Source organism: Mus caroli, unplaced genomic scaffold (genome assembly GCF_978045245.1).
Source record: "Mus caroli unplaced genomic scaffold, Mus_caroli_1 scaffold_8, whole genome shotgun sequence".
NCBI lineage: Eukaryota > Metazoa > Chordata > Mammalia > Rodentia > Muridae > Mus > Mus caroli.
The window spans coordinates 30308267-30321353 of record NW_028227263.1 but is presented as its reverse complement, the minus strand read 5'-3'; the positions used below and the strand labels follow the sequence as shown (position 1 = coordinate 30321353).

The following is a 13087-nucleotide window of genomic DNA, read 5'->3' as shown; positions in this document are numbered from 1 at the left end:
GACCAACTCTATAGAGAGGGGTGACTTCTAGAAACCTCCTGGGAATAACGATCCAGGACCCTTAGTCTAAAATGTGGAAACCAGAACTACCTCAGATTTTAGAATATTTGCATAGATTTACCAATGAAGGAAAAAATGATATAAAGTGTTTTAAAAGCCAGAACTTTTCAATGTCATCTTGACACCCACTACTTCCACTTTCAGAGTACTTTCTTTTGTGAAACCAGAATGCTCACCCTTGACTCGTTTGTGTCTAAAGACTTTTTAATCAGCCCTCACAGGGACCCATCCTTAGAATCAGTATCCCTGGATCATCTGAGTCTCTCACAGATTCCTTCTCTCATAGGAAACTGAGTTCCCTACCAAACACAGAGAGGCATCTATGGTAAGAAGCTGTTATAATTGTAAGTTTGCTTTTGGGCTGTTTCATCAGTTTCCTTAGAATCTCAGTGAGGTGGTTTATATCTGTGGCTTAAGCATATTAAAATGCCTTTGTTCATGTTCTAAGCCACACATATAAAGGAACTGCTGCCCTCAGATTGGCTGTACCCTGACTAGGTAGTTCATATAATCAGGCTAATATGTTAAAAGGAACTTGACACAGGAATTATTAATGAGCAGAACAAGGTCACTACCTCTGAGCTGGGGTCACTTACAAAGAACGCACAAATGAAATCGAGGTTGGCTTCTGTGTACTTGGCTATTTTCTTACATTGGATTCCTTTGGCAACCTATCTTTAAACATTTAAAGCCATGTTTACAAGGAGGCTCTGAAAGAGCTTCAAACCATTATGCCCCTAATTGAATTCCCCAGGAGTCCAGGAAACTCAGAGGAAAAAAGAAAAATCATAACATTCGCTAAATCATCTCAAAGCACATTTCACTACAAGGCTATATGACCTGATTTTTTTTTTTTTGAGTTCAAGGATGAATGAAGACTATTACTGAATGCTTCATTATTTAGACCAAAATAAAAAAGAAGTTTACCCATCAGTGGTGAAATAATTAAATCAGCAGTTTTAACTTTTTTCCCAAAGGACATTTTCCAAAAAAAAAAAGAAAGAAAGAAAGAAAGAAAAAAGAATAAAAGGAAAGAAAAGAAAATAAAAGAAAACGTAAACAAAACCCAACAGAACCCAAAGGTAGCATTTTCTATTGTACATGACCAGTTTCCCAGTGTGAAAGCTCAAGGTGGGCAAAAGACCTGTGGACAACCAAAGATGGCTAAGGGTAATAGAGTGAGAACCACTTTTATATGTGGGACTTTTATATGTGAGTTCGAAATAAACTCTACTGAGAAAAGAGAGAAGTAAAAGTTCTAGAGACCGATTAGTTATGACAATGCCCCCCAGCTCTGGTTTTACTTTGAAATAGGCTTTTATGGTGTTTTTATCCATAGCTCCCTTGTCTGTGCCTGTGTTTGTTGTGACTACTAAGCAAAAACATGTGGGCCCGAGCATTTCCAAAAACTGTACCGCGGCTCTCCACTTACCTGGCTTGTATGTTATTCCAGGGGGGAACAGGAATCCCTGTTGGGCAGCAGCAGCTGCTGCCAAGGTCCGCTGGTCATGTGGAAAAATTGGGATCATGAGCGGAGGCATGTGCCCCTGAACCTGCTAAACAGAAGAGAGCCTGTGATCAGACAGGGAGCAGATGTTACCAAGAAGCACTTGTCTCCCATTGCTGGAGCTGCTCTGCTGCCCACACAGCCGCCCACTTCAAACCTCTTTGCAGAGCTGAAGCTGCGAACACTCAGGCAAACTCCACCTAACTGGTCTCCTTAGCTGCCTGCCGTGAGCAGACCACCGTCTCACCAGAGACTGACCACATCCCTGCTTTCATCTCAAGGTGGTCAGTGGCCTTCCTCTCTCTTGACTTGTTTTTCTAGACTTCTTCCGTGAAAGAAAGAGCAGGAAAACTAAATGCTCTGCTTTCCTCTCACCCTGTAGGTGAGAGGTTCTGCCCTTTCCCCTGCACTGCATTCTAAGCTTCTTGGTGAAAACAGTATTTAGCATCTGTGGCCAGAAAGTAATGTCTAATTGTTATATATTCCAGAAGCTGTGTGTCTCCCTCATCCAGGAGCTTCTTCCCAAGCCTCACTGCATTATATTAAACACACAGCGCTTCAGATTTAAGGCTACTATATCTTGGCGCCCAATTAAACTAATATCCTTTGCCATACACACCTCGCTGTAACATATAAATTGCTTGTCAGCTTTATGCACTGCCATGTAGCTCAGTAATTATGGAGTTGTATCCACTGAGCAACTCATAATAAATCCTACTATATCAGATTTCATTTGACCTCAATAAACGTATCAAAGACCACAAAAATGCAAAAGAGAAAAACATTCAGGCTACATCAGTATTTGTGCTCTATATAAAGGAAATCAGAGCTATGACAGAATCATGCTCCTGAAAATCACATTTTAATTTCCTACCTCCCTTCTTTTCTCTAGCAAGCTGCCCTGGTTCCAGCAGAGCAGAGCAGGGAAGCTTTGTCCTGGCCTTTAAGGCATGAGTCCATAGGCTGAGCTACGGGACTTTCTTCATTTAAAGATCAGAACAGAGATGCGTCAAAAGGCACAGTCTTTTGGTTTAGACAGATCTAAGGCTTTCGGTGGCACAAAATGACTACATTATACACTTAACTAAACATTAAGATAGAAATGTTTTCCAGCAATTCTACAAACTCCAAATGCATCCTCTAAATTCCTAAATCTTTTCTTTAGATGAAATTCCATATATGAGCTGATGTTCCTGTCTAAATGGTACCAGCTAACTTTCTCCTGTCTCTGTCCTTCACAGCCAGGGACACTGTGCAAATGCTTCTGTGTGGGTCTGAGAGGTTTCATTTGCCAGCAGTCTTTCTCAGGGGAATGCCCTAAGATGTGGGTTAATAAAGGGCAAGCAAAAAATAAACACTTTACAGTATTTTTTTCTGAATTCATTTCTCAGGAAAATCAAGTTATAATAAAAAGGTCTTTGTGCAATTACTACCTTGCCAGTGGGGCGTGAAAGAAACTAGCTTTGAGCAGCTATTTCTTCTATTTTAGCTGAGGTAAGCCCAAGCTTTGTACATGAGAGAACAAACTTTGCCTGGTTAAATTGGAGCTGAACCTCTAGTGCCCGTGCCTCACCTTTAGCCTGGAGGAAAAATACCAGGTTTGCTGTTCAACCCCAGTTTGCTATGACCCTGTACAAATGTGAGATGTCCAAGATGAAAGTGGGAAGTTCTATACCAGAAAACAAAACACAGTGTCTTTATGAGTGACTACTGCTCGTCACGGGACATCCCTTCACATCCCTACAGAAAGGGCCTAGAGCACCATATAAATGCCTTACCCTGAAGAGGAGGCAACACAGAAGGGTGAGGGTCTGCATGTTGTTTGTTCTCTCTCTCTCTCTCTCTCTCTCTCTCTCTCTCTCTCTCTCTCTCTCTGTGTGTGTGTGTGTGTGTGTGTGTGTGTGTGTCTTCCTTCCTTCCTTACTTCCTTCCTTCCTCCCTTCCTTTTTACATGTAACAATGAAATAAGCTGCTACTATGTGTTAGGGGTTTGAGAAGCAGCTAAAGACATCACTGCTACTCAGCTTAAGAGAGAGAGAAAGGATAAGATGCTGTGTGCCACATATAAAAGATGGTGCTGAGACTGAACAATTATAGGGACAGAATAAATCTCAAGAGAAAAGGGCTTTTAGGAAAGCTTTGTACAAAGATGGATTTATCCAATAGTGGCTCTGAGATGGAGCAGTATCTGCCCTTTCCCTAGAGGTACTGTATACTTCTACATAAATTGTGTATGCATTTTATACACATTCCAACTTTGTGATTCTATGATTACTAAAAAGCTATCATTAAGAAAACGGCGTCGACAGAGAGCCACAAATGGAACATCTACATCACTCTACCTCACCAAGCTCAGGGACCATCACAGAAGAAGGAGCAGAGAGATTCTAAGAGGTAGAGGTCAGAGAGGATGAGAAAAAAACAGTGTCTTCAGGATGTGACAGGATTACTGTATTCACTACAGCTATGGCTGTTGCACAAGATGAAGCCAGTAAACATTCTAGCATGGCAGGGGAAGGAGCACATGAGCTTCCACCTCTAACTGAGGAGCTATGGACAGCTGATGGTTCTGAGGTACAGGGAGTAATTTTTTTTTTAAAGAATGTGACCACTCCCCAGAGGTTGGCCATACTCTGTTTGATGGTCCCACAACCAGGAAAATATGGGCATTAACATTGTATTAAATGAGTCTTTAAAAAGTGATGGGGTAGATGGAGGTTGGAGAGACAGTTCAGCAGCTATGAACACTTGCTGCTCTTGTGGAGGATAAGTGTTAGTGCCCAGCACCCACATTATAATGTCTTGCAACAATGATCTGTTTCTACAGTTCCAGGGAGACCCGATGCCCTTTTCTAGCCTTAATGGGCACCAGGCATGCATGTGGTACACATACATATGTTCATATAAATAAAAGTAAATGATTATCTTTTTAAAAAGGAAAAGAAACCATGAAGAGGATGTAGAGAAGTAGGGATAGAAGAGAGCAAGCATGAACATGATAAAAACTCACTGTGTTGGAAGAATTAACAAAAACACTTTTAAAAGAACATAGTGTGACTGTAGTCATTCCTTTCATGTATTTACTGAAAACTGGCAGAGTCTCCATTAGTGAACAAGCCCAAGTGTCTGTCCCCTGAACTTCCTGAGCCATGTGCTCTTCAAAAACTTACCTCTCCTGATCCTGTCAGTTAACACTTGAAAACACTGACTAGGTGCCCGGCAGTCACTGTGAGAAAAGGAGAACCAAGCCCAAGTCTGAGCACATTCCCTAATATAACAGTTGTATTGTACTGTAGTCAACATTAGCCCTTTGGGTTTTGTTGTTGTTTTTTTATGTTTGATAACAGGAAAATATCAAATTATGGTTAAACAGAAGACAGTAGATCTTATCCATAACTCTACTTCGAGAAGAAAACTGCGAGCTAACTGGACCATTCAGTTGAGAGAGCAGACACTTGTCAGCATTTGGCAGACACTGTGCTTCACCTGTGTATAGTAACAATTTTGAAATTTTGGTTTCTTTAAAAAACACAGAAATATAAAAATACATTTTTGTTTTAATCTCAGACATGGGATACAGGGCTGCTCCAGATTGTCCATGGCAGCTGTCTATGATTTGTCTTGTGCTCTAGCAGAGGCATGATTTTTCCAGCTACAGATAGTTTCTGAGATTGTGTGGTATTTGAGATTCTAGGCATTTTTCAGAGGGTGTGTACACACTAGGGCCTCAGGGGGCATGGTATATTGTTGTTAGTTGGTTGTTGGCTGTTTGTTGGTCATGGTTTGTTAAATAGTCATGTGCAAAGAAGAAAACAAGAAGAAATTAGATAAACTAATGGCGAATATCAAACATCCCCCAAGGAACTCAACACCCCTAATGAGCAGAAAGTAGTCCATGGATAATATCACTCCATTTTCTGACCCTTAACTTTATTCAGGGATCTCTTTCCTCTTTATTCTTTTTTCCCTCTCTCCCTAGTTTTACTGGATTGGAAGGGTGGGGGGAAAGGATGGAAGAAAGAAGAACCCACAAAGTAGTAAAGATAAGCTATGCCTGTGTAATCCAGTACCAAGTTTCTAGAAAAACATAAAAGAGAAGAAGTGGGACTAATTACAGGGATTGCCTGGAGATGAAGCATGGTGGCTTCTAGTGTTCCTTCTTAATCAGCATCTTAGAAATTTAATTTTCCATCAGGTGAGCAAACAACACAGGGAGAAGTTGAGTGTGTTTGTCCATCTGAAATTACCACTCTCATCTAAGTAAAATGGCTGTGTTTGTTTTTATTTATTGTGTATATGGTGTGGGTAGTGTGACTCTGTGTGTTCATGTGCATGAACACATATCTGTCTGTGGAGTGTACCTGTGGAGGTCAGAGGACAACCTTGGATACTGGTTGGCCTTCACTGCTCACCTTGTTTAAGACTGTCTTGCTGTTGATGACTGTAAATGCCAGGCTAGCTGACCTGCAAGCTTCAGAGATGTCCTGTCTCTGCCTCCCTTCTCCTCCTAGGAGTACTGAATGACAGATGTATGCTACTACACCTGGCTTTACCTGAGTTCTGAGAATTTTATCTCAGATTCTCACATTTGCACATCACATGCTTTATCCACTGAGCCATCTCTCCAGTCCCTGGGGTTGTTTTTGCATGCTAAATAACATAATTGTAGGTGTTTTGTATTAACATATGCAGTACGAATTTGGGGTCATTCCTTTCTGTCATGCTCTTCAAGGTTAAAAACACCAAACCCCTTACTGGTAACTATTATCCAGGAGGCTGTTTCAGTCAAGAAGTCGGGATAGAGACAGCAGGAGAGCAGCAGTGCTAACTAACAGAGCCAGGACTAGAGCTCCGAGAAGATCTAGGCTGGACAACAGCATCAGCAGCAAATGTCAAGACATAGGTCTGGCCAACAGCATCAGTAACAGGTGTGAAGATAAGGTCTGGCCAACAGCATCAGCAGCATTTTCACAGAACAAATTCTTCAGGTCCATAGCATGTCTTCTGAGTCCGATGCTCTGAGGTGAGGTCCAATGAACCAAATATCTAAACCAACATTTCAGGGAGAGTGGTGATGCTTTGATGTACATTCACACAAACAAGTGTTTTTTAAAACTGACAAGGCTCTGCCCTACCCTCATGAACTTGGAATCTGTACTGGAGGTGAAGCTGGAGCATGGAAATTTCTAAGCAGCTCCCAAGAAATGCTAGTACTGCTGGCCAGGGACAATTCCTTGAGAATCCTCACTTTAGTCCAATTCTTAAATTGTACACACAAGGAAACAGACTAACAGCCATCATATAAGATACAAGGCTAGGGTTACACTGCCTCTGACAGCTGGACCTAGAGTCCAGAACTGCCAATAACTCTACACAGTTGTTTGTTATTACATGGTGATTTCAGTAGTAGTAAAAAGAGAGATCAGTTTTAGCCAAGGGACCTAGAGGTTTCCAGCTGATAGTAATTTGCATGTCAGGGCCATATTCTTGGAGACAATTCTAGGGTTTGGATAATGGGAGCACTGTCAAATTTTAAATAGTTTCCTCCTTTCTCTCATTGTTATCCAGAACTTATTGTTCTTGGCATTTACTGTCACTAATTCCAATCACTGATTACAATACATTCATTAGCTATAATCATTTAGCTCCAAGCAATAAAATTGCCTTTAACAGCTTATTCCAAGCAATGAGAATCAAATCCCCTTTGTGCATGTGAGCAAGAGCTCTACTACCAAGTTAGATGCCCAGCACTTTGTCCTTCTTGTATTATGAGTAAAGCAATGATGTAGTGAAGCAAAGTGTCCTATTAAAGCCAGCATAGGCAGCCACTGCTTAGACTGGAGGCTGAGTACAGACAGGACATTTCCTTTTTGAGTTTTAGTTAAAGAAGAGAGGACGATGGCCAATATCTTCCATTGTTCCCCTTACACCTCCCATTGAAAAGGTGATGTGTTTACCCGCTCTCATTTAATCCTTACAAGCCCATGAGGCACTCAATTTTATTCTTATTCACTGAATGAGAAAGCCAAAGCTGGACAACACTAAAATAACTTGCTAAAATAACTTCATCAAATAAAAATGTAGCATGTACAGGATCCAAGGTCAGATCAAGATCAAAGTTTGTACTTGTCAGGGATAAGGTTCTACTACAAATTGTCATGCTATATTAAGCATGAAGTCAGGTTTTTCAAAGCAGATCTAAATGGCATTGGGAATGCAGTTCTTTGAGGCAAAGTTGTAGATTTCCACTCAGTTGTAGTAAACAATAGAGTGAGATTATAGGCAGCCTTTATCCAGTGTCCTTCAGTTGGGAAGATGCTAGAATTTATACCATAATAGCACAAAGGGACTCACATTTGTATCTCCACAACTTACTCAGAGCTGCCCAGTGTGCTGAAAATGTTGTCTTAAAAATTAGCAAGGCTAATAAAGCCTATTGATACTTCTATCTCCTTCTACAGTCTTTTCACCAGCAGGCTCTTCCTGTGCTCACTAACAGACTGTTGGATGAACATGGGGATGAAAGGGAAAGCAAGCAATAGATTGGGAAAGAGGGCTTGGTGGCTATACAAGAACCACAGAGCAGACAGAGTGTTTTCTTCTCCTGCGGGCTGTGAACTAAGGTAACTGCTCTGAGTGCCAGTGACTAGGGCTGAGGAAGCATTATGGAAACAAATAAAAGTCTGTGTTCTGAAAAATGTGAGCCTGACTTCTGTCCCACTCACCCATTTGGTGGCATGTGAGGAAGGGTAGTCACATGGAAGATGGCAGCTTCCCAAAGTATTTTACTGAAAACTAAAAGCAATCATATTTCCCACACTCCATCAAAGAGTAACCAGTCTCCACATGTCTTGTCATGTGGCTATATCAAGATTTTAGATAGCATTTCTCTTTCTTGAAATTGTAACTTTCCTTGTATATATTGAGATATTCTTTAATTATTCAATAGATAAAGAGAAAGAAAGGACTTTATAAATGCAGAGAATAAAGCTTGATGTGGCCAAAATAAATCTCAGCATGAAAACGTCATTATTTTTACTGCTTTGGAAAAAAGCACTAATTGGCAGGGTATCTAGTGAGTTAACAAGAAAGAAGGATCTCATCTCAGGTCAAGCTTAGTGCATGCTGGAAGGAACAAACGACTCTCAAGTACAACCATGTCCCGGTCCTACACTTCTGCAACCCCTGACCGACACATTTCCCTTCTTTAGAGAGAGTAGAGAACACATTCTCCATCATACAGGCTGTATGCCTAGAAATTTTAATTGGTGGGGTGTTCCACACATCATTCAGGAAGGAAGACAGCAGCAGATGCATGTGAAACACTTGGGTCTGCTCCCTTCCAAATTCGTGAAATAGCATTGCTGTGTCAAGACTCATGCCTTTGTTTTCCCTGTGCTAAGTTGTTGACGATGCCATTTCTTGCCATCTGCCCCCGAGCTTCATTAAAGATACATGAATGGGCTAAGTCTCGCCTGATAGCTTGCGAGGGACAGGTGCTATTGTTTGTCCCTGAAGACTTGCACTAAAGATCTGACTCAGAATACTTGAGAAAGAGCATCTGTAGCAGTCAGTCAGAGCAACTTGGCAGAGACCTGGCTTCGTGCTAATATGCAAACAGAGTGACACTCAGGGGGCCTCATTTTCTCTTTCATGAAGATGGTTCCACTTTTTTTAGTGATATGCAATAAGTATTTGTATTGAAAAATCATGTACATATTAATGTCTGTGCTTGAGTTAAAGACTGGGCAAGTCAGGGTTTTTTAAATAATTTATTTCTAGAAAATAATTTCTGGTATAGTTTAATTGGAGAAAGTCTTTTGAAATGTTGGAAAGAAAATCTCCAATGTGTGTACACCATGATGGAAAGAAAGAGGAAGATGGGGGTTGGGGAGAGACAACAGAGACTGAGATAGAGAGGCAGAACTAGTACACAGACAGTGGAGAGGGGTCAGTTTCCCTAATTGCCACACATGGCTGAGGATAGCTGAGTAACCTATATATTGTTCCAAGGTTAAACACTGCAACATCTAGGAGAATGAATAAAAGGCCCAAGAAACTTATATGAAGAGCTTTAAAGTGCAGGTAGGAGTTGTCTCTCTGCCAAACAGTACATAGCAAACTATAACACTTGAGTAGTTAATTCTGGGGGATTATGAAGGTAAGGGTCCCATTTGGTAGTGTATATTTGTGGGACTGTGATAGGCAGCCAATTTTGGTTGAATGGGGCTTGCTCCAGTGACCCAGTAGAGAAATCTACAAGGGACAGAAAGGCGAGCCACATTCCCAGAATCAGGTGCCTGTCCATAATTCTGTGACTATCAGTCACGCAGATGGTGTCCCAAGCTTCGGGCACTCTGGCTAGACTCCACCCCCACAGTTACCTGGCAACAGTAAGATAGCCCAGCCCACTCTAAGAGGGGCTGCTTGGCCCCTCCTCGCTCTCTATAAGCCCTCACCTTTCTTACTCTCTAGCCCCCTCTTTCCCTTCCCCCTCTCTCCACACGGTCATGGCTGGTCTCTCTCTCCTTCTACTTCCTCTCTTTTCCCCTGCTTTTCTACAATAAAACTCTAAAACTACAGACTATTTCTGAACATCATGGCCCGCTGTTCTTTAACACTTTAATGATGGGATAGGCTTTCTCTTAACGAGCCGTGTTGAAGGCCATTCTGTGCTCCAGCCACGGACCTAACCAAGGACTCTCGCCCGTGTGGGGGAATTATCTAGTGCCCCTGTCCTCTCCTCCCTTCAGCCCTGGGGCCCAGTGCCATCCTGGGGCCCCCATTCTGGTCTCAGCTCCTCCGAGGTATCCAGCATGAGATGCCGGAGCCTGGGAACCTGGTGCCTAGGATTGCCTCTTGTCTACCACTCACCCAGTGGGGTCTGTGGCTTCCTACAGCCAGATACCCACCTGGGGCTGTGTGGAGAGCATGTGGCAAACCTCCCACATCCACCCGCTAGAGCACCAGAACTCTAGTGGGACTCTGGTTCTCTCCCACTCCCCTCTTTCCCCACACCCATGGCCCCACAAATGGTAGCAGAGGATGGTTGTGAGTCACTATGTGGTTACTGGGATTTGAACTCAGGATCTCCAGAAGAGCAGTCAGTGCTCTTAACCCCTGAGCCATCTCTCCAGCCCAGTGGTGGCTTATGCCTTTAATCCCAGCACTTGGGAGGCAGAGGCAGGCAGATTTCTGAGTTTGAGGCCAGTCTGGTCTACAAGAGTGAGTTCCCGGACAGCCAGGCTATACAGAGCAACCCTGTCTCGAAAAACCAAGAAAAAAGAAAGAAAGAAATCATGTAAATGGAGGGTGATAACAGATTTAAGAGCAGTTAATAAGGTAATTCAACCAAAAATAGGCTGCTTATCACAGTCCCACATATATTCTTCCCCCAAAAGAAACTTGTTCAGTGGCAAGTGTTCTGCTAAGTAAGTGTGACACCAGGTGACAGTGCTCTGTCCTTTCTTAGGAAGTTCACACAGAGTCCTCTTGGTTGACCACAGCCCTCATCTACTAAGCTCTTCAGTTCACTTGCCATGTCTTTCTAGGTGCATGCAAAGTCCCTGAATGGCCAGTGTCATTTATATTTTAATCTGCCCCCATTACTCTCAACAAAGGGATAAGAACATAACGAACACTGTGTAATGGCTGACCAGTGACTCAGAATAAGACCAGGAACCTCCACACTGTGGTAACATTGTGCTTACACCTGCAAAGGGTAGGAAAATGTCAAAGCACATCTTGAGATAACCTTGTCTGCATTTGCTTGACATATCTAGCAAATCTCTAGCTGACTGCAGTTAAAAAGTAATTAAAGGGAAATCCTGGCAGGAACAGGTTTGAAATACACATCTCCTAGAGAATTTGTACACAGAGTCCCACCAAGAGTCAATGAATATACACTGGGTAGACACTGTAGTCCATTAACAAAAGGCTCTTTGGCTCCTGTTTGTTGCTGGGGACAGGGTGGCATTTTATCAACCCATTCCTTCTGGTCCTCTCTCTTCTTTCCCTCTCTTTTCATCTATTCTCTCTTCCCTTTCTCCTCCTCTTCTCAGCTTTTTTTGGGAAATAATAGACAAGATATTTTGTGATCATTGTTCATTGTTTTTTATAATTAAAAATTATAATATAAAATTTTATAATTATAACTATGAAATTTTTTATATAATTCATTGTCCCCTAGAATTCTCCAAATTCTTACTAATTAGCCAAGAAGATTCCCCCTAAAGGTAGAACCAACTAAATATATTATAGTTTAAAAGCATCCTTTACAAAACTCAATTTTTTACTTCACTCATCTACTTCTGCAATCAAATTCAAAAAGCACTAACTTTATATTGCATGGATACCATTTGTCCTATTTGCTTTCTGTTGCTGTGATAGTGACCATGACAGAAAGGAACCAGGAGGAATGGGCTTATTCAGCTTACTCATCCCAAGCACAGTCCCTCGTGGGGGATGGCAGGACAAGAACTCAGTAGGAACTGAGGCAGAGATCATGGAGGAGTGCTGCATACTGACTTGATCCTTGTAGCTTACTCAGCCTGTTTTCTTATAACATCCATGACCACAGTGAGCTGTGTCCTCCTCCATCAATCATTAATCAAGTAAGTGCCCTCACAAACTTACCTACACAGCAATCTGAAGGAGGCAGCTCCTTGCTGGCTTTCCCTCTCTCAGATTGCTGTGTCAAGGTGACAAGCTAAGCAGCACACTATTCCATACATTACACATCAACAAGAAGTTAATCTAAGAGAGCAGCTACAACACTTACTTCTCCTTACTAATCAGACCATTACATAGTGAAACATTTGAAATATTTACAGAAGAAATAAAAGAGACACAGCTTGTCCCCAGCTTTTCTTTGTCCCCACACCATTACCACGAGTGATTGAAGTATGCAAAATTAAATCAGTTTACTCAATTGTCCTTAAGACAATCATTCAAACCCTCCACCCAGCCCAGCTCTCTTTGCTTTCTTCCTTGATTATTCAGCAGAGAAGGAATCTTTGCGAGGAAGAGCAGAGCAGCTGTCGGTCAATGGGCACAAGCCCTACACCACTTCTTTAGGTACACCCCAAAGAGACAGCCAGTCCTGATGGAGACACTTGTCCTTTTTGACACCTCTTCATTCTCACTGCACACTGAGTACTCTAGCCCCACTAGCATTTTAAGTGGGCTGACATCTTTTTAATCTACCAGATCTCAATAATGAAGATTATTACTTTAATCCTGGTTTGTCTATGTATGTTCTAAGTATGGAAATTTTCAAAGAAAAGAACATGGATTTGACACTAACAGACTTACTTTCTATGATCTCTTACTTATTGTCCTGTCCCTCACTCCTTATTCCTAGAATGAAGAGCTTGACACACAGCCACCTCAGTTATTTTTGGGAGGAGCATTACTTCCTGAGGAAGGAGGCAGTGTCTATCTCATTTCAACTCTTCAAAAAACATGTATTGTGTCTCTGTCACTGCATGGCTGGTAGCTAGGTTACTAGAGATATAAAGT

At 41.9% G+C, this 13087-nt stretch overlaps 1 protein-coding gene across 14 annotated transcripts in view; it reads right to left on the bottom strand.

The window, feature by feature from the left end:
- Sox6 (SRY-box transcription factor 6) overlaps positions 1–13087 on the bottom strand; it is a 592637-nt gene that overhangs the window by 120993 nt on the left and 458557 nt on the right. For 10 of the 14 annotated variants that reach the window (XM_085841377.1, XM_085841381.1, XM_085841379.1 and 7 more), the window contains one exon: positions 1493–1616. In XM_085841377.1, the coding sequence (XP_085697503.1) occupies positions 1493–1616 (124 nt within the window). The remainder of the gene's footprint in view (positions 1–1492; positions 1617–13087) is intronic. The other 4 variants (XM_021166060.3, XM_085841383.1, XM_085841385.1 and 1 more) reach the window with 1 other exon arrangement.